At 40.8% G+C, this 22,411-nt stretch overlaps 1 protein-coding gene across 1 annotated transcript in view; it reads left to right on the forward strand.

The window, feature by feature from the left end:
- The window catches only part of SPEF2 (sperm flagellar 2), a 186,052-nt gene extending 163,944 nt beyond the window's left edge, over positions 1-22,108 (forward strand). The window contains exons 33-37 of the mRNA XM_039248276.1: positions 2,017-2,109; positions 8,547-8,726; positions 15,004-15,243; positions 15,442-15,564; positions 21,844-22,108. Of these exons, the coding sequence (XP_039104207.1) occupies positions 2,017-2,109; positions 8,547-8,726; positions 15,004-15,243; positions 15,442-15,564; positions 21,844-21,933 (726 nt within the window). The 3' untranslated portion in view covers positions 21,934-22,108. The remainder of the gene's footprint in view (positions 1-2,016; positions 2,110-8,546; positions 8,727-15,003; positions 15,244-15,441; positions 15,565-21,843) is intronic.
- Positions 22,109-22,411: the final 303 nt, after the last annotated feature.

The following is a 22,411-nucleotide window of genomic DNA, read 5'->3' on the forward strand; positions in this document are numbered from 1 at the left end:
CTGAACTTTGGTGCTCTATCATATCTCTTAGCTATATTACTCATCTCTCTATTCTCCCAATGAGTGGTACTTACTCTCCATGGATTAGCTATTGGACAAAGGTCTCTTATTGGTCAATGCAAAAGCACATTCACAGCCTGAGCTCATGCTGGACCTTAAGCTTCTTCTGAGTCTTCTCTCTCACAGGGTTCCACATGACCAGCATCTCCTTTGTTCCAAATTAAAAGAAACCCCAGTTCTCTGACTGCACATGTACCCCAATATTCATAGCAGCACTCTCAACAATAGCCAAAACATGGAAAGAGACTAAGTGTCCATCAACTGACAAATGGATCAAGAGGATGTGGTTTATCTATACAATGGAATACTACATGGCAATGAGAAAGAATGAAATCTGGCCATGTGTAGCAACATGGATGGAACTTGAGGGTGCTATGCTGAGCGAAATAAGTCAGGCAGAGAAGGACAGATACCATACGTTAGTGCATATAGGAGGATTAGGAGGAACTTAACGGAGGGCCATGGGGGAGAAGAAGGGGAAAAATAGTGGGGGAGAGGGAGGGAGGCAAACAGAGAGACTCCTGAATGCTGAGAACAAACTGAAGGCAGATGGGGTGGAGGGAGAGGAAGGGGGGTGTTGGGCATGGAGGAAGGCACTTGTGGGGATGAGCACTGGGTGTTATATGGAAACCAACTTGACAATAAACTATTAAAAAAAAAAAAAGAAACCCCAGTTCTCACCTTTGAGGTCTGCATCCCCTGACAATTTACCCAATGCCATTCCAGCCTTTCCTCGAAGCAAAGGTGATACTTCGAAGGTAAAAAGCATAGAGCATAGGCTAGAGTCAGGTTAAGCAAGCCAATGGCTCTTATAAATAGTGCTGAGAGTGGCTTGTCACTCCAGAAGATGGTAAAAGCTAGACCTAGGAACAAAATGCATATGTATATGAAGTGCTTACCATGTACAAAAATTAAGCTTGAAAGGACATATCCTTTAAACCTAAGACCTGTTCAACAGCAGATATGAATGGCAACACCTAAAGGAATAGACCAAATGTCCAGTGTGTGATATAAACAAATCAAATTGGAGTTCAGAGGCAAGATCAAAGAGGGTGTCTCTAAGGAGGTGTGATTGGAATGGAGTCTGCAGAGATGTGCAGGTTTACATGGGTGGACAGGAAGTCACATCAGGTAGGAGGGATAATGTGAACAAAAGGGCAAGAGTAGGAAATGCTTCTGAGCAAAGAATGATATGACAAGATTAAAGTTTCAAGGAAATTGATATGATTTGGCATGGAGCAAGCCAAAAACAAGTTTTTGAGACTAAAAACAAAACAACTTGGACCTTACTGGGGTGGCAGGTGACTGAAGTAAAGAGACTCTGACCCAAGGTGGCAGGAGTGGGGATGGAAGGAAGAAAGAGAAGAGAGAGGCATTGTCAAATAGGAATCAAAGGATTCCATCACTGATATCACATAATGGGCTGAGAAAGAGAGATGTTGTTAAAGAATAGGGCATTGAGCTCTTGAGTCAGTCACTCACTTGCTCAACAAAGATTTTTCTGACACTGTGCACTGGCACTACACTAGGCTCTAAGAATAGATAGCAACACAAATAGGACATGTGGAATGTGAACTAGTGTTACGAGTGCAGACCCCTCTAGAATCCTGCCATGCAGGCAAGATCTAGGGCAGTGACCTCCAAACTTCATCACATGTTCTAACAGCTAAAATAGATCTAGGACCCCCAATATGTGGATTTTAACTTATAAATTATACATGGGTACTACTGCATTAACCCATTATTAACATTATCAAAATGTTTTAATAAAAATAACATAAGAATGATATCAAAATATGTGTAAATGGAAGTTCTAGTATTTTCTCCTGCATTCCCTTGGTTTTTGCCCCCTATTTTGGACACCAGTACTCTAGAAAGTTGAACAAGATGAATTCAATCCATGTGGCTTTTAGAGAAACAATCCTATAGTGATTTTCATTTTTATTTTTTGTATAGGCTGGTCTGTGGTTTACAAGAGATGAAGATCTAAAAATTCCAGAAAATCCCCTTGAACCCCTGCCATTCAATAGACAGGAGCATCTTATAGAGGTAATTGCTGAAATCCTTAAAAAACCTCACTACTATAACCTTGATAATCTCTTAATCTTTTCTTCCACTGTGTAATTTGTTTTAGATTCCAATCCCCATCCCCACCCATTAAAGTTATAGACTTTACCTTATGTTCGTAAGATAGCAGCACAGAAAAGTTCTGGGGCAGGATTCAGGGACCAAAACCTTAGACAGAGTTCCACTGTTAGCTCTCTGTGTGATCTTGAGCAATTTTCATAACCTCTCACATCTCACTTTTTCATCTGTCAAGTAAGCCGTTATTCAACACATCTGTCTCTAAGTGTCCTTCAAATTCTAAAAGCTTAGGATAAGAACAGTCATTTTACCAACATAGTAAACATTCCATCTTGGGATACATCCCACGACTCCAAATATATGCCTAAAACTGTGGATAGTCCAGTATAAGCAAGGGAGGGGCTGAGGGAGAGGAAAGAGAATAGTAATCATGCTCCATGCCCAGCATGGAGCCAATGCAGAGCTCAATCGCATGACTGTAAGATCATGACCTGAACTGAAATCAAGAGTCGGACACTTAACTGACTGAGCCACCCAGGCACTCCTATTCTGTTTTTTTCTACATACATATGATAAAGATTAACTTGTAGGCACAGTATGAGACTAACTAATAGCTAATAATAAAATAAAAATTTTAGCAATATACTGTAAGGAAAGTTAGTGACTACAGTCTCTCTCAAAATTTATTGGACTATACTCACTTGTGATGATGTGAGATGATAAAATGCTGACATGATGAGATGAAGTGCAGTGAATGATGTAGGCATTGTGGTGTAGCATTAGGCTACAAGTGACCCTCTGATGATTTGTCAGAAAGAGGATCATCTGCTTCCGGACTGAGGTGGACCACATTGGACCATGGGTAACTGAAACCACAGAAAGCAAAACCACAGATAACGGGGACTACTATATATGTTTTTGTCCATTTCTCTTTGGACTACTATATATGTTTTGTCCATTTCTCTTTGATTTTGATTAATGTGTACAACACTTGTATTTCCTAGTATTTCCCATGACCCATTAATTACCAATAAAATATTATTATCAATGGTATTATTAGCCAATAATGATATTATTAGCCTCTATCCTTGAGACTACAATAGAAAGCAGGACCTTAATATGTGTAAAGTACTCTGGTTTTAGTGTAAATGTTTAAAATGTGAAAATATACCTAACACAAACATATTCAATAGGCTCTGAGAAAAGTTGAATGGTGGATTTAGACATCTCCGCAAATTAGGTGTATCAATTGTCCAATTTCCAGCCAGCCATTTGTTCAAAACTGCAGTACAAAACTGAACATGACTCCAATTATAACCTTAATGTCAAAAGTTCCCTTCAATTGGATGCACAGTGTTCAAGCACCTCTCCCAGATGCTAGCAGGAGAGCAGGTAAGAGAAAGGGGTCAGGGAGGTACCAAAGTCCAAAAACGTGAGACTGACAGAGGTGGGACAGTCTTTAGTGCAGTTCTTCTGCAAAGAACCTGGCCATCTTAATATGATGTCACATGAAAACACTTTCCTTTCCAGCCAGAAATCTTTAGAAATGTCAGCTGAGGGCAGAGCCCTTCAGTTGCTCACCCAGCAACTAATGCCAGAAGACAGACTGTGCCCTGAGACTATGAAGCAGTGAAGCAGAGAAGGCCCTTTGGGTCCCAAGGAAGGGTGTGGCTCCCACATGTTGGTGTCCAGACTGCTGGAAAGGGACCCAGAGGAAAAGAACAAAGTTGGCAGCAGAGACAGGACAATGAAGCCTGAGAAAGAAGTGACGCAGAGGATGGCTGGTGTGTGTGTGTGTGTGTGTGTGTGTGTGTGTGTGTGTGTGTGTGTGAATGTGATGTTCAGAGGACAGAAAGGAGTGGTGTTTTCCACCCCTCAGTGCCTCAGAGACTGGATGCTCAGTACTACATAAATCTCAGTGCTCTTAAATTGGGATTAAAAGCACAGATTCCAGTGCTTGCAAGCTTTGAGGTCTTGATGAAGTTACCTAACCTCTCTGTGCCTTGGTTTCTTTCAATCCCTCTCTGGCAGGGTTGTTGTGCAGAGTGAGTGATTGGCACAGAGTACCCCTATGTAAGTATTAGCTAGACAGAAGCTAGACTTCCTAACTCTACTTGGTTGAAGAACGGTTAATGGTTAACATGCTGACGAAAGGTGTGCAAAGAAAAAAGAGAAAACAACAGAACAAGTTTATGTCCTTGGCTGTAATTAGAATAGGAAAGACTAAAACATGGGAAATGTTCCATGGAAAGGGGATTCTGAGGATCAGGCAGACTCACTGGAGGATGTTGAGCCGGCCCCTTCACTCTGAGGACCTCTGTACCTTCTTGAGAAGAGGAATTGAACTAGTCTTGAGTCCCACCCAGCTCTTCTTTTTTTTTTTATTTTTTAGTGTTTTATTTATTTCTGAGAGAGAGAGAGAGCATGAGCAGGGGAGGGTCAGAGAGAGTGGGAGACACAGAATCCGAAGGAGGCTCCAGGCTCTGAGCTGTCAGCACAGAGCCCGACGCGGGGCTCGAACCCACGAACCGCGTGAGATCATGACCTGAGCCAAAGTCGGATGCTTAACTGACTGAGCCACCCAGGCGCCCCCCACCCAGCTCTTCTGATTTGTTACTTGTGCTCTCTGTGACCCAGGACCTACCTCTGGGCCACACTGGCAGGAGATTCTTTAAACAGGCTATTAGCACTGGCCATGGATTTGGATGACCCCAGAGTCCCAGGCATTGGATGAAAGGCTCCATTGCATCCAAGAAAGGAACCCTGAGACATGTCTATGTTGCAATCACATTGTTGTCCCCTGATAGTGACAGCACACTTCATTATGACTGACAGGGTTCCACAGGCCATGTCCTGGCTTCCCAGCTTCCCACACACTCAACGCCGAGAGCAACTATTCCAGTAATTCAAAATTCCTAGAAATTTCCTGAGAAAAGGCAATTTTGCCATATTCAAATTCACAGCTATTGTCTTAATCTCTCCACAGCTTCCGTTCATGTGAAATCCTTCTGTTACTTTGGGCTAGTAATATTTGTTAAGGCCCGATTTGAAATACTGCCTGTTTGTTAACAAATCCCAAATGCCTATTTCTACCTCAAACCTCTCTTGCAGACCTCCTACGTGCAATTGCCCATTTGACATCTGCACTTGAACATTCCAGTAGATATTTCAAACTCACCATGTCCACCTGAACTCCCACCCTTGCCACCCCACCACTCCCATCTTCACCCAAAGCCCTCTCCCTCTCAGTCACTGGCAACTCAGATCTTCCAGTTGCCTAAACTCTAGAACTCATACCCAAATCATCTCTCTTTTTCAAACACCACATCCAATCCCTCAGGACCCCCTGATAGTTCTATCTTCAACATATACTAAGGATCAGACCACTTCTTCTAAGTCCCATGACCATCACTGGAACAAGCCACAGTCAACCTCACCTGGATCATGGCAACAGCCTCATGATGGGTCTCCGTGTTCTTCCCTTGTCTTTGTTCAGATTACAGGCAGATCATTGCAGCCTCTACCCAAACCCTCCCATGGCTCTGCATTCTCCTCAAAAGAAAAGCCCAAATCCTTAAGAAACCAGCCAGGCCTTCACCCTTATTCCTCTCTCCCTCATCTCCTGTTGTTCTGCCTCAGCCCATTCTGTTCCAGCTACACTGGCCTTCTTATGGAGCAACCATGCACAGTCCACGCCCATCTTAGGATACTGGCCTCAGCAGTTCCCTCTGCCTGTAATGCTCTTACCCCAGATGTGCTCCTTGGCGAACTACCTCCAATCCTTGTTCAAATTTTACCTTCTCAACTGTGCAATCTGCCCCCCTCCCCACTCTATACTCCCAATTCCTCTTTTCTTGGCCTACTTTTTTGTGTGTTTCCATAATCATTATCTAACTTACTTAACATTTTAAATGTGTTCTTTATTGTCTGTGTTCCCCTTCTAGAAAGTAAGCTCTTCAAAAGCAGGCATCTTTATCTCTTTCTTAGCAAATGCATGTTAAGCACTTAGAATAGTCCATGCATAGCACACATCTTAGGTGTTGAAAAAGTACTTGCCAATACCCATTCATTAGCTCACATCTTCTTCTAGTCAAAAGTCCAGACATGGCTTAGATAGGTCCTCTGCTTGGGGTCTCACAAGGTAGAAATGAAGATAATAGCTGCAATTGCATTCTCACCTAAGGTCAATTCCAAGGTTGGTTCCAAGACTGGCTTCCAGGATGGATCACTGGTAGGATTCAGATCCATGCAGTTGTAGTATTAAGATCTTCAGCCCAAGAGGAGAGGCTGCCTGTTGTTCCCTGACACATGACTTTCTCCACAACTGGACAGTTTGGTTCATCATGGCCAGAAGGAGAGCATCTCTCTGGCTTCAAATCTCTCCTTAAGGCCTGGGTCCTTTTTTAAAGGGCTTACGTGATTAGGTCAGGCCCAACATCAGGTTTCATTTTGATTACTTCACAATCAATTGATTAAGGACTTTACTTACATCTACAAAATCTTTGCTATATAAGGCAATGTACTTATGTGAGTGACTTTCCCATCACATTCACAAGCCCTATACACATTATACAAGGACAATTATACAAGGAGGATATTATACAAGATAAATATGCCAAGGAGTGGGAACCTTTGAAACTATCTTAGAATTCTGCCAACTACAATATTTTAAATGATCTTAGGAACACAGCAAGCTTTACCTTTTATAAATGCCCAATCCACTGACTTAAAATCAAGCCTGTGTAATTACAGAAAGAGTCTACATATCAGCTTACTTCATTTTTTTCACATCTTTTTTCAAGATATAATATTTAGTTGCTTTGTTAATGGAGATAATGATGCATTGCACCTGCATAGGATTTATAAGTGCAATTCAGTGGAAGTCATAATGAACTTCAACAATTCCTGTGAAAGAAGTGGAAGATAAGCACTCATGCTTCTCTGTTAGTGTCATGCATCTCTGTTAGTGTCAGTCTCCCTTCTACTCCAGGCCCAGTTTGCAATCCCTGAAGTAACTCAGAATCAAGAGGGCATGAAGAAAACACAAAGTCCTAAATGAACCCACCAGCTGGATCATGAAAAATCAAAGGTTCCCTACTGTCAGAGAGTTTTTTTAAGCATCTCAGGATAGTTCAGTCTATAGAATTTCAGGCATACAACAGACATACCACTCCGTTAACTTTGATAAAAGTGATGAAACAAATGAACTTGCAGATTCCATTGACCTCTGAGATTCTTTCCTGCTCTGTAGCATAGAAGACTTTATGCAGTTTCCTATCAAAGTTATTTTTATTTAAATTTTTATTGGATTTGTCAAGCATCAGAAACTTACTCTTCTGACTATCTAATTAAATGTGTCCATAGTTCTAAGTATTGTGGGAAGTCAAGAATAGCATGGTATCTATGGATCTGGGCACTTGCTTCTCAAAGTCTAGGCCAGGACCATCAGTGTTAGAATCATCTAGGAGCTAGCTATATGTGCATAACCTTAGACCATCCAGAACCATCTACTTTATCAAATTTTAAATTAAAAAAAAAAGATTCTCCAGGTCACTGAATGTACATATCTGAGAAGAGCTCACTGAGGAAGTCAGTCTGCTCTTCAAACAAGGCCATGTAGGTGCTTAGGTGTGACCTGTGAGTTCCAGGCTTCAAGCCACTTTGAGGGCCTCAGAGGATATTGAGTTCTCACACACTAACTTTTCTTGCTGCCAAATGCACAAAACACTGCATGTAGAACTGACTTCCAGCTCAGTCATCTAGAATGAGTGAGAGATTACAAAAACAACAACAACAACAACAACAACAACAACAAACACCCTAATATTCAGTGGTTAGCACACTCTCCTCCAGTGTAAACCCACAGTGGAAAGAGTCCACATTACTGCCAACAGATTAAGTATGAAGTTCAGAGCAGGATTGACCAGTTGAAAGATTTTAATGGCTAGAGTCCCAGTGGCTTTGGGCATCATTTCCCCATTTTTCCACTCCCCGCAGAGAGAGATACCAGAAGCTTCATATTTAAGAGTCAGGGCCCAGTTTGTCAGAATGGTTATAAGGATAGATAGATGGATGGGTCCTTGTTCTGTGGCTCCCTTTTCCTGCTTAACATGTCATCCACACATTTTTTTTTATTACCACATTCTTTCCTAAATATGTTGATACCATTGATTAGCATACAATTTTCTTTAAAATTAGAATGTTGAGCCTTACTTATTCTGTTTTTCTAACTTAGCATATTCTTCAGTTAATACTATTCATTATATATTACTTTTACTAATTCAACCCTCAGAAAGTAGCTGTATTCCAAAGCTCCCAGAAGGATCTTTCATTGCCTGTTCATCTATTAATTACCTATTTTACATCTTTTATATTTGATTGGAATTCTTCTTGTGTGACAGTTTTTCTTTAGGCTATTTGCTGACTATGAGAAGGATCCACCTCAACTTGACTACACACAGATGCTGCTTTATTTTGCTTGTCATCCAGATGCTGTGGAAGGGGTCTACAGGGCCCTCAGTGTGGCCATTGGGACTCATGTCTTCCAACCAATCAAAACTCCTACTGTTATTGCAGAAAAGGTAATTGTGTTCCAGAAATAGACTAGCATTGGGGTCTGGAGGGGGATACCAGAACATCCTAAACTTGTAACAACATAAGTTTTTTTAATCTCTGTATGTTTATGGGTACCTAATATAGTGCTTTACACACACTAGGTCGTCAATAAAGCTTTACTCAATTGGATTAAGAACTAGTGACCCACGATCCAAAAAAAAAAAAAAAACCAAATCAAAATTTGCTCAAAATGTGCTGGTGGAATCCAAGTTTGTTCTATAAAGGACAGCCTTTATTGTACATGAAGTACTAACCTTAATAAATGAATAAGAAGTGGATACTAACTCAATCTATCTATCATACTGTGTGGAAATTCTACATGAAACAAGTCAGACTTCAGACATCCCACATACATGTGACACTTGATAATGTTTCAGGCTAAATCCCAGTCACTTGAAATCCACAAGCACTTTGTATCTCCCGTATCTAAGGACAAAGAACCTTAATAGCTAATTAAACTTCACATTCCCTTTTAGATTTCTAAAGGGATAGCATTCCCTGGCTGTCTTGGGTGGAAAAGCTTCAGAACAGAGTGCTAAGTAATATACTTATTAGGACCCCATTTGCATGACTTTTTAGTATCCCTCTGACCTTTTGGGGACAGAGCTGTGGTCCTTGTAATGGAATGCTTTTTCTTTCTTCTCCTTTTATGGACACAGAGGAGTCCAAACTCCACTGATGTCCTAGGCATCGGTGTTTGCCTTTCATATATGTTTGTCAAAATAAGCTGGGTTCTCTTAAAAAAAGAAGAAGAAAAGAAAAAGGGAAGTTTTTGTGACAGCTTTCACATCTGGGAAGAAATAGACTTTCTTAGATGCAACCCTAAATTTTGGCCCTGGGAAAAAGAACAAGAGATGTCCTTCCTCTTCCATCAGGGTCAGAGGTCAAACAGGTGCCCAATGAGCTGACAACTCAAGGCTCTTCAACCCAATGTGCTGTAGAGGCTACTTCAATGCTTATACAGTGACAGAACAGCAACAACTGTTTATTTCATTCAAGTATTCTGTCTTCTTAGATAGTAGAAGGCCAGTTTCAGTTTTCCCAAGTAAATAAGGAGTCAGATATTGACTGACTTCATTGGGACTGCATTTACCACTTCCCCAGAGATCCTTCTGTATAATCCCCCCCACCCCGCAATAGATTGGGCCTCCCTAAGCTAACTCTGGCATGGATCGTGGAATGCTGGGAGGTCTTAGTCACATGTCTGTCCTCCCAGAGACTTCCCCTGACCTCAGGTGACTTAAGGCACCCCCTGCCATATGTTTCCATAGAATTTTATGCTTCTCCTTTCATGATCCTCCTCACAGTAACTACTTCTTCAGGTCAGCTTCTTTGCTAGACTCTAAACACCCAGAGGGCAGTGAGGGGCCATCTGTCTTGTTCTGAACCTGCCACAACCCTGAACCCGAATTATCGGAACAAAGCTCAGTAAAAATCTCATTGAGTGGGTCAGTTAATTAAATAATTCACTTTGTATATCACACCTTCTGCATAGCCCTGTGGTCTGCAAGGGATATAGAAGAAGCGTGATATGCTCCCCTGAAGGGACTCCATCTAATTGCCCTCATCCATATGGAAAAGAATGGGCGAACAATGTCCCAAACATGGAAGGAACACAGCATAAAGGACAGATTAACATAGGGTCTTACTGATCAAGAGAAGTGTTTGTCTTCTTTTCTTTCCCACCTCCCTATCATTGTTTTTGCTATTGCCTCCACCTGGAATACGCTTCATCTCACCCTGAAGGGCGCAAGGCCTCCCCAGTAACCAGGGCCTATTTCAACTACCAGATGATTCATGAAGTTTCTTCTGACATTCAAGAGCAACACCGAGCACTCTTGACTGGGTCTCCTTAGATTCAGATCCTCTCTGGCAGGGCCACGCACCACTTCATATATACATGCATTTATTCAACAAATATTCTCCAAGCTTCTCTGTGTACTGGGAACCACCCCTGATGTGGGGAATAAAGTAAGTAACATATAGACTACACCATATGATAATAAATGCTACAGGAAAACAATAATACAGGGAAGAATACAGGAGTTGGGGTAGGTTGCCACACTGAGAAGAACAGCAAGGTAATTACAATTGTAAGTAAAAGACAGCAGCAGACTCCACAGCCCTACAGCAGGGGATGGGGGTGGTGTCTGGTATATTCTGAAGACCAGCCATGATAGTTGGACAGGAATGAGCTGGAGGAGAGTAGTGAGGAAAAGAAATGAGGGAGAGAAGGCCCTAAGGGCCACTGTAGGGACCTTGGTTTTGACTTTGCCAAGAGATGAGATAAGAAGTTATTGGAACATAGCCATCTGACTTAAAATGTATGGAGACCTCTCTAGCTGCTGTGTTAGGGCAGGCTGTAGGGGAACAAAGGAGGGAAGTAAGAACAGCTAGTAATTCAGGCAGCTGTTTGTCTTTTGAATCCTGCTAAGTTATTTCTACCTTGAGTTGGGAGCAACCTGTTACTCACCTTTATGTTCTCCACAGTAGCTGCCACATAGCAGGTGTTGAATTAATGTTTATAAACATGGTAGGAAAGAAGGGAAAAAGAGTGTGGGTGAGGAACGGAATTCTGTCTCCACAGTAGAAAGGAGGGAAGCAGGCATTCCCAGCAGAGGGAATAGTGAATCTAGGAGGCCGTAATGAGCTAGAAAGTCCAGGAAAAAGGAAGTCTGTGCTAATATTGTTCCTATAGCAACAGACAGCTGTCTGGGTGAGTAGTAGCCAGGCCAGCTAGCACAGGAGGGCTCTGCATCCCATCTGTCCTTAAACCACTCATTCAGGGAAGCTAATGCCCCACCAGGAAGCAAAGCCCCTGGAGTGCTTCTCCCAAGAGCTCTTCTACAGTCTAAGCACACTGCACAGGACCTTATCTACAACTACTGCACCACAGATAGAGCGGGCCTGAGAGGCAGGGGCCAGAGAGCATGCCAGTGACATACCATACACACAGGCCTGTTCCTGGCTTCAGGTGAGTCCTAGGTGCTTGAGTTTTTGAAATACAGAATCCTCCCACCTCCCTCATTTTTGCTGACCTCTTGTTCTTACCATCCTGCCTCCAATTATTCCACTCTGTTTCTGTGCCCTTTCCAGCTGTGTTCATTTCCTGGGCAACCTCATCCCAGGAAGCCATAATGAGCTTACTCAGAAATAACACCTCCAACAGATCCATATTCATCCCCAAGACATCAAATCAGATCTCAGCTTTTGCTTTCCACATGAACAACTGGAAACATCCCCAATATTTCATTCTTCCTTATTCTATTTCAGTGACTCATACTTTTATTCAATGTGGCACAGACTTTCCGTTCAAAGCCATGGTTTCTTGGGTAGCTTAAAAGAAGCCCAAGAGCAAAGTATTCATGAGTATGTGCTGGTCCTAGTGAAGCTTTAAGTAAGTTGACATTTGGGAAAATGATTCATTATGGCCTATGTGGTGTGGGGTTGTGATGTTGGAATTCAGTAAATTGTGGGTTTGAAACTCCCACATTTTGAAAATCTTGTTAAAGCATCTTGGCAGAGCATTTGAGGTGCTGGGGTTCAAAGCATCTAAATTTTCATTCCCTCTTACTCTTTTGACACTTTGCCCATATTAGTCCTAGGGACTGACCTTCTGTTCTGCCTCTGAGATGTGGGACTGAACTGACTGAATGAAGGAAATGCATGTCTAGGCACCATTCTGGGGATGCATTGTTGGGAGATCTCTGAGCCTCCACAAGGGAGTCTTTGCTAGTGGCACAATCTGTCCTGCTCAGATGATAATGTGACTCACATAGAATTTTGATGCCACTAGTAATTGCTCATTCAGAAGCACTGGCTTTCCTCCAAACTGGCATCACTGGTTTTGTTCATACACCCACATTCAACATTGTGGTCTTTCAGAAATGTCTGTCTTCTCTTGCACCCTCTGCAATCCCAGCAGGATGCTGATCTGACTCCTGTGGTCCCTTCTCAGCTTCCCCTTTCTCCCTGCCCTCTCACTGAACAACTAAGTCTATTCTGTCCCAACCCCATAGAAAGCAAAAGTAGCATAAATATAAAAACTACAAAAATTCTTTATTAAAAATTCAGGTGTTTAAATTATTTCAGGCATTTAAGTTAGTCCCTTTCTAATTATGGAAATAGTGCAGAGAGACAAGACTTTTTCTCTGTTTAATTTAGGTGTCACCTGCTTATCTAATCCAACTAGTCGTTTACTCACCCACAAGTTCTGTATTTATTGTGTCCTTGTAGCATTTATACTGCAGTCTAAATAGAAATCCATTCATCCTACAGCACCTGTGTGATGATCCCCAAGCTTCTTTTTGTGGACACAAAAAGGCCAGTTTCACATTTCTCCAATGTAATATTTCAATTGTTTAAAATAGAGAAGAGTTTGAATAGGTGGATAGATGGATAATAGACAGGTAGGTAGGTAGGTTAGATAGATAGATAGATAGATAGATAGATAGATAGATAGATAGATAAATAGATCTATACTTAATTCCAAAATCTTCACATGATAAAACATTCTCTTTCTCTTTTAGATTAAATTCCCAGTTTACCAAAGGATATAGAAACCTAACCCACACAGAGCTAGAGCAAACAAAACCTGTCTTCATTACACGGCTCACAGCCCCTACAAATCTCCTAAAGGGACTTACCACTATCAGAGGCTTCATTTCCTGCTATATCATAAGTTTTTTATACATAGGACTTTCATAACTATTTGGAAAGAACTTGCATGACTAATTAACTTACATTTAATGCTTCTACTGAACTGAATATTTATGAACACTGAAACCTTCCTTTTGTTTCAAGCCTAAGTTTAGCATTTTTCCTTTCTCAGGATTAAGGAGAATCTGTATTCAGGTATTTTATTACCTCTAATCTGTCAACATTCCCAAATCACCCATTTTTCTATGGCAAATAATCAAATATCAACATTCTCATAATGAAAATCTCACACACACGTATGCATTTATTACAGTGAATACAACAATACAAATCTGTAGAGTATGTGTAAAGTACAACACTGAGTGAAAAGATACTACCCATTCCACTAACTGGAGGTAACTGTTAACCCTTTACTGTATCTTTGTTTTCTAAAATTTTTTAAAATTTTGTATATGTTAATATGTATGTTTGAGAGAGAGAAAAAGACAGAGCATGAGCAGAGGAGGGGAAGAGAGAGGGAGACACAGAATCTGAAACAGACTCCACGCCAAATTATCCTGAGCCAAAGTCAGATGCTTAACTGACTGAGCCACCTAGGCATCCCTTTTTTTTGTTTCACTAATAAGCATAGATCTATAAGAAAATGAAGATCCTAGTGTATCTATCATTTTATGGATTTTTTTTTTCACTTATCCCTATGAGTTTTTTCTCAAGTCACTAGGTATTCTTCTAAACCACAGTTTTCATAGCAGTATAGTATTCCATCACAAAAACATACTGTACTTTATGTCACCACTTTCTGATTTTGGAATTGCAGCTTTTCTGTGTTTGCTGTAACACTGAACAAACATCCATATATAGAAGTCTTTGTGCACATGAATATTTCTTTATAATCAATTCCTAGATCTATAGTTACAAGGTGAACAGACAGGAATGCTTTTCAGGCTTTTGATACACAAGAAATTACTTCAGAAATAATGTACTCTTTGCCATACTCATGAGGCCAGCACCTAGCTTCATGGCTCTTGGCCATGTTTCAATGAGCAGCCATAAAAATCCCACCTGACTTTCTATGTTCAATTTGTTATCTAGTTTGCCTTCTGAATGTTTAGTTGGGTTTAACCTCTGGTATACAAAAAATGTTTCTGAAGCTCTTAGAATCTATCAAGCTTGAGAAATTAATTTGCCATAACTTCTCAGCTACAGTCAGTTTCCAAAGCAAATCCTTTAAAAATCTACATTCATGTGCAGAAGTCTGACATCAGTCACACTAATTCACTCCAGTGTCCATTTATGGAAGACTCCAAAATGCCTGGCAGTCCAGTGAACTGAAACATCTATGAAGGTGAGTAAGACACATCCCACATAGTGGTGTCTGTATCCACAGACAGAATTGGTCTAGAATCGTGATGTGATCCCTAGTTCAGATAGCACGTGCTCTTCTCTACTTTGTTTGGCTAGGTTGTGGGAGGCACCATCGCTTCAGTGAGTGAAAAGTGTGTGACAACATTGGTGTGTTCTAAGTGTCTCCATTACTGGAAAGTCTTCAGTCTGACTTCATATTATCTTCATTGAATCATGCAGACCTCCTTCTTTACTGATATGAGCCCAATTGACGAATATCCTGAACTTGAGGGAAAGTTCATGAGTGAGGAAAGAGAATTAAGAGAAGAAAAGGAGGAGAAGGAAGAAGAAATCCCTGAAAATGCAAACACTGAAAAGATTTCTATGGAAAGACTACTCAAAGTGTTCCGAGGGGGGAAAGAAGTACAGGATGCTAACAGATTCACCAGCCACCTACAGATAGAGAACGCTGACTCAGAGGTTGGTTAGATTCCTTCAAAAAAGGGGTAACTTGTACATAAGAAAACTCACCCTCAAATTTTAGCATAGCTTCATGGAATTGCTCTGAAATGTATCATTGTACAGAAATTATGGCAAATTCCTTTATTAAGTAAAATGAGTTTTTAACATCTGTAGGATTGTGACGTTAATTAACTTCATTTTTTTTCTTCTTTAAAGAACTTCGTGAAAGTATTTCAAGACCTAGGTGCCAAGAATCTTGAGCCAGTAAGAGTTGCTGTTGTTTTGAAGCATCCTTTTATTCAAGACTTGATTTCAAGTTATTCAGACTATAAAATCCCTGTGAGTATTATCACAAAGTGTCCTAATTCAGTTGCACTTAGGATCAGGGCATGGTGGGACATCTCCAATGTGAACTACAGAGATGGGGGAGAGAGAGGCTGGTGTTGGCCAAATCAGGGTCAGGAGAAGCCAAGCTGGCAAAAGCATCAGGTCAGAGAAGCCAGCCTGTGATACCTAGCCAGCAGCAAGGCCAGGAACAGTAGAGGTAGCTGTCAGTTATGGACACTGTTAACGTTATGGAACTGCCTCATTAGGAAGGGGGCTTTCTTGGATCTGACAGAAGGCCAGAGTAGATGAGACTAAAGCTGGATTAGAGGCAGAGTTCCAGATCATTCCAGCCATCTAATAACTAGCCAATTGATTGAGGAGTATGGAGAATAGAATCCTCCCTTGCCAAAGAGAACTAAGGAGACTATGAGGAGACTATGTCCCCAAGTGCTGACATAGTCATTCTGTCTAATCACGGTGCACATTGTCTATATAGTGCATACAGCCCCAGTCCACACAAAAGACTGGATGTCAGTTCCATCAGGGAAACGCTGTCCAAGATGGAGAAACTGAGTTCAAAACTCATAGAGAATAGACCACCATAGAAGGAGGGAAGGAAAAAAGGGAGAGCCACAGTTCAGGGATCACAGTGACCCAATGGATTTCTACCTCATGTGTTGAATGTGTGTTCACCATGGCAACGCCAGGTCTTCAACGGCAAGGGACAAGGTATCAGGGGCAGACTATGGAAGGTGTACAGTTCCCTCACATACAAGTTCAACCATATGGAGTCTCTTTCTTTGGCTCCTGCTGGTTATTCCTTGAACTGTTAAGGGCGTGCTGAGTTTAAGATAAAAGCACTTTCACTTCGATAAAATGAAGGTGATTCTAAGGTGCCTTTCTCCTGACTTGTCAGTGATAACCTTCTATGCCCAGAAATGAGACCATTCAGAGGTGAATATCTTCAGACGTAAATTTGTTTGTTCTAAATTGATGATCTTTTTGCATGTAAATTGTATCTCCTATGTAGGTAATAATTGAAATTTCTAACAAGCTAGCAGACCCTCATCTAATAGTGAAGTGTGATGACAGCATTTAGGAACACAGTCTCAGGGATCAGAAAGTCATGGGACTGAATCTCAGGTAGACTACTTACTAGAGTCCTGACTTAAACTTTCTCTTTATCCTGACTCTCTCATCTGTTAAATGGGAATAACAGCCATTCCTACAGAGAGGGTTGCAGTGCGAATGAAATGAGCTCGGGCACCGAAAGCATATGGTGGGGTGTCTGACACTCGGCAAGGACTTCAGAAATGATGGCTGCTGTGCTTACTCTTGACAACTGAGCACCGACCACCAAGGCTAGCAATCCAAGGCTCCCTGGGAGACAAAATGAGTACGAAACTCAGTTGCTGTTCTCAAGCAAACTCCACTTCTGTTTGTAAGAGAATTTTTACATGGAAGAATTACAAGAGAGTGATACGAGGTAAACCACACCAAGAACAACATTACAGGAATTCAAAACATAGGACATTTTTTTGTTCTAGAAGCTGAGTCGTCAAAGATGGCCAGGATTTTTGAAAGTGGAGGGAGAAGAAAGAAGGTCTGCATGGATTCTACTGTTGGGGTGGAGAGAGGACAGCATGGTAGGGAAAAGGAAAGACCTGTGCAAAGGCGTGGACACAGGACTGCCTGGGGGAAGGGGCGCCAGGAGGCTTCTGAGCAGGGACGTGATGTGATAGCAACTTCATCCCTAAGTGTTTCTTTGTCTCTTAACCATATCATTGCATCTCTAACACATCATTTAATTGGCCTCTTAAAAACAAAGTTGTGTCGGGGCGCCTGGGTGGCTTAGTCGGTTAAGCGTCCGACTTTCGCTTGGGTCATGATCTCGCCCGGCGTCGGGCTCTGTGCTGACTGCCAGCTCAGAGCCTGGAGCCTGTTTCAGTCTGTATCTCCCTCTCTCTCTGACCCTCCCCTGCTCACGCTGTCTCTCTCTCTCCTCTCTCCTGAAATAAATTTAAAAAAAAAAAAAAAAAACAAAGTTGTGTCTCTTTACATAAATAGGCCAAAATATCTGGAAACTTGTTGGCAAGCATTCCAAGTTGCTGTGCTCATACATTCCACAAACATTTACTGTTTGCATCGAAACTGATATGTTACGTGTTCCTTTTCAGTTTCTTCTATCTCATATTTCCATTAATGAAGACCGACTTCCTCCCCACTTAGGAGGAGGAGGGCATAGGTCAGTGTGACCCTAGAATTTGTTTGTGGGGGTGGGACAGAGCACACCAGAGCTAGACAAAAGGGTGGAGAGAGGAGAGCAAGAGAGGAGGAGGAGTGTCCCCATCTGTGAGAATCAACCCCCCTTTTGCTTTCTTCTGGGCAGATGTCATTCTGTAGAAGGTAAATTCCAGAGGCACATCACCTTTGACTGCATCTCATCTTACATGGCTGTCCTATGTGTCAGGGAATGGCCCTCTTATTTTGCATCTGTAAAATAGTTTTCAAAATCCCTTGGAATTACGTATATTAGAATTTATCTTATATTACCAGGAGCCAGTAGAAACATAAAATGATGCCACAATTATTTCCTCCCCTAATGGGAAGAAAACTCCTTACAAAGTCAGATTTGGGAACATCTTTACTCTGGCCAGACTAAATATGATTTTCTTGCAGAGAAGATTCTATTCAGCATTTTCCTAAGAGAAGAGCCAATGGATGACTGCCTTTGAGAGTCAGCCCTTTGAAAAGGAGTCCTGACTCTTAGGAATAGCTGGAGTCCATGGGGATCCTTTTAATGTACATATCTCCCTCAGTTTGGAAGGAGTTTGATCAACTTGCTGTACACCTCACTACTGACATTGTGGACAGTGCAATTTCTCTGCACAGGACTATCGCCAGCAGGGCAGGATTCTGGGCCACTGGCCGCTCTATCCCAGGAGCACTTGGGCATACTGACGACCAACACCATCTCCGCACATTCCCCAAATCTCCCTGGCGTGCAGCACCCCTCTAAGCAAGAGCCTGCCAGCACAAGGCACCTGACCTCCTATGAGTCAGTCTCCCTAGATCATTATCGCCTGACACTCCAGCAGCAGAAAGAGAGCAAGCCTGTCTATTACCAGGCAGTCTCTCCGTGTATTCCTTTGTCGCCAGACAGCGTCTGTAGAATTAGCTTCTTCATCTCCCTTCTTCACCCTCACCTCTCCTGCCTGGCCCTCCACCTCAAAGCCATGAGTGGACAGAGGACTACATAATTGGGACTCATTCATATGACTGTGAATTGAAGAGATGAAACCGTGACCTAAAAAGCCTAAACTCTGATATTTTAAAATGAAAGAGCTTTCCTTTCCAGTAAGATGTTCTATTCTCATTTTCATTGTGCCAAAAAAAAAAAAAAAAAGAAGAAGAAGAAGAAGAAGAAAAGAAAGAAAAAAATAAAGGAAAAGAAAAAAAAATCTCTGAAGATTCAGTTTCTATCAGACCCATCCTGTCACCATTTCTGCTCCAGATATCCATGGAGAAGTAAATAGATCACATTTTAAAATGAACTTTAACCACAGTGATGTTATTTGAAGATCTTTCAAGATAAGCAGAGCAAAAGCTAGAATGTGGTTTTTCAGGTTAAAATGTTGTTTGCTGTTATAAACAGTGGGAAGTGAAGGTTGTTGCCTGATAGCTCTGTTTACAAAGTTTGTGTTTGGAAGCAGCAACATTTTGCAACATGTGTTTGAAAAAACTATTCATAGTCATTTTGGCGTGTTTAATTTTTGCTCCTATTGGGAGGCATCCTATCCTGGCTTTATGGTTGAGAGAGTGGGCCCAAGAGCCACACTGATTGGGTTCACACCTATTCACTGAGTGACCTTGGCCAAGTGACCTCATGGTGCCTTGGTTTCCCCATCTGTAAAATGGGTTATGATATGTACTTCATAGGGCTCTTGTATGTATTTAGTGACTTAGTACATATAAAGTGCTTACTTTAGTGCTTGGCAGATAGAATGCACCCAATAATAAATGTTAAACATTATGATTATCATTACTCTTATTACTGTTGCTGTTTTGTTGGTAGTTGCAGTGCCTAGGAAATATTTCTGAGCCACATGAAATTATATGTGGATAAATAAATAAGCTGGGACTTCCTCTCCTGAATTCAGTGTCTGCTCTTTGGAAAGAAAGAAAAGGCTTTCCATGTTGCAGCGCTATGATGACAGAGAGTCCAAACTCATGTCCCAGAAACCCCTGTGTGGTCCATCCCAGTGCAAATTCCAGATGTTGTGTTGGATCTTATAGTTATTCAATTAAAGTCATTTATTTAACTTCTTTCATAGATCTTATACAAAGAGGTAATTTCAAGTAATATTCCTAAATTATTAAGAAAATGTTTTGGTTAAATAAATGTAACAAAATCAATGTGGATACTGTAACTGAGTTGTTAGTGACCAAAATCAATTAATTTCCTATGACCAATATATTTGCATATGTAAGTGAACACCTGATTTTCTATACCAACCTAACAAGTATAGTTTCTTATAGTAAACGCATGCTGAAGTCAATGTAAATTATTTTTCAGCAAACCTGCAAATCAAGCATATATGCTTAAAATTAAGGTTTCTATTCAATAGAAGACAACAAAAAAAATCTTTTAGCATTAAAATCTGAATGTCACAGGAGAATACCTGAGAAGCAAATGAGTCAGGACCCAATTACATGAGGACAAAATATGAATTATTAAGGGTGACTTGAAGGGACTTTCATCCCATTGTGTCTTCAGGGTATCTGGCTTTTAAAGTTTTTTCCAATCCTCTTATTTATAACAAAACATGATGGCTGCTGTTGCCTTGTGTTTTCAAAGCACTCACGTCAAACATTTCCAAACCCTCTCAGCTTTCTTTCATTAACAGCTAGTGAAAATTATGGTCTCTGGCTTCAACTGCAGACTTAGCCCGGGCTTGTTTAAACATCTGCAGCTGATGATGTTCTCCATGCTGCAGAGTGTCAGATAATTACAGGTCAGCTCACTCTTTAATCCCCAACTGAACAGTCAGCAGTTGGTATTAGTTAGTATAAATACTCTTTCGTCAAAGAAGACGTAGTATTGACAATTAGGAGCGGCTGTTCTTTTTCACTTAGTTCACGAGTTTGACCTCTGTCTGTAGGAAATCTGTATTTTCAAAGAACAAGTTCTCACAAGAAAATGATTCACTATGATTCCTGGCAGCGACTGATAATAAGTAGTGCATGTGTCACTCAGCAGGGGTCAGCTCAGATAGTGAACTAACTCCCATCTTCTTGAGTAAAATGACCTCAGTCAAATTGAAACCTTTGGAACTCAGCTCAGAAGCAAAGAAAATTACATTCTTAGAACATTTCCCTAAATTTGTGAGGGAAAACAAGAAACTACATAAATATAACTCTACATTTTTTCACATGTGTTCCTATCCCTTCTACATTTTGATATTAAAATATTTATTTTTTAATTTATTTTTAATTTATTATTTTAGTTTATTATTAAAACATTTATTTTTTCTTTTTTTTAAATTTTTTTTAATGTTTTATTTATTTCTAGGAGAGAGAGAGACAGCGTGAGCAGGGGAGGGTCAGAGAGAGAGGGAGTGACAGACTCTGAAACAGGCTCCAGGCTCTGAGCTGGCAGTCAGCACAGAGCCAGACGCGGGGCTTGAACTCACGAACCGCGAGATCATGACCCAAGCGAAAGTCGGACGCTTAACCGACTAAGCCACCCAGGCGCCCCTAAAACATTTATTTTTTCAATGACTGATTTAAAATGTAAGACACTGCTATTTTAAATGGCCAAAAGCAGAACGATTTATTTATAATATTTTTTAAATGGTGAAATGAGATATTTCTCCTCTCAAAATAATCCACTCATCTAAAATTCTATAAATCTATAGACATGGTTGATCTGGTGTTAGAAATTTCCATTAATACAAAATGAATATGTTTTTTTCATTAGTAGGGAAGTAACACTTAGGCTTCTTCATTATGCGCCAAACTGTGCAAATTACTTTTTATAAGTGTTATTTAATCTAATGTGACAATTCCAGTCATTATTAGATTAGGAAACAAAGGCTCCAATATCTTTGATATCTTTCCAAGGGTACAACCAGTAAGTTGCAGGGTGAGATTTAAACTAAATAGAGAACCATTTTCTTAAAGTATCAAAATCAAAACAACTTACTGTTTAATCACTGCTATATATTACATGATCTTTAACCTAAGTCACTTATTAAGGTCTGTTACTTCTCTTTTAATCTCTTCCCTTAGGATATTAAAATAATTCTCCAAAGGAGTGAGCATGTACAAGGAAGTGATGGAGAGAGATCTCCTTCAAGACTTACAGAGGAAAAGAAATGAAAACAAGAGTGTGATTTTTATAATTTGGCAATGAATCTTCCAAACATCAAATGTAAACATGATGTTTGTCATATGTGTTGTCATTGTAAGTATAGAAATGACTTAGACCTGGCTATTAGGGGCAGTGAAAAGGGGGCCTTCCTTAACTCGGAGAATATTCTATAATAAACCTTAAATACAGAACAAAAATCCAAAGTAAGAAGGAATGCATTTTGAAGTGATTCTGAAAATAAAAGATACCAGAACAGTGTGTTCAAAAATAAACACACACATAAGTCATGAACAATCCCCATAAGAAGTACCTACAGCAGGCAAATATCGTGGAAATTCCCCCAAAGCTCCACATCAGGGAAGTACCGATATGTACATTTTGTAGTTCTGGCTCCACATGCAGTAAAATTCCAAGGTTCATCCCACACAAGCCGAAGAGAAGTCTGTATCATCAGCTGCTGGTACAGCCATGCTCCTGTCATCTATT

Source organism: Hyaena hyaena, unplaced genomic scaffold, assembly GCF_003009895.1.
Source record: "Hyaena hyaena isolate Hyena2069 unplaced genomic scaffold, ASM300989v1 scaffold_310, whole genome shotgun sequence".
Lineage (NCBI taxonomy): Eukaryota > Metazoa > Chordata > Mammalia > Carnivora > Hyaenidae > Hyaena > Hyaena hyaena.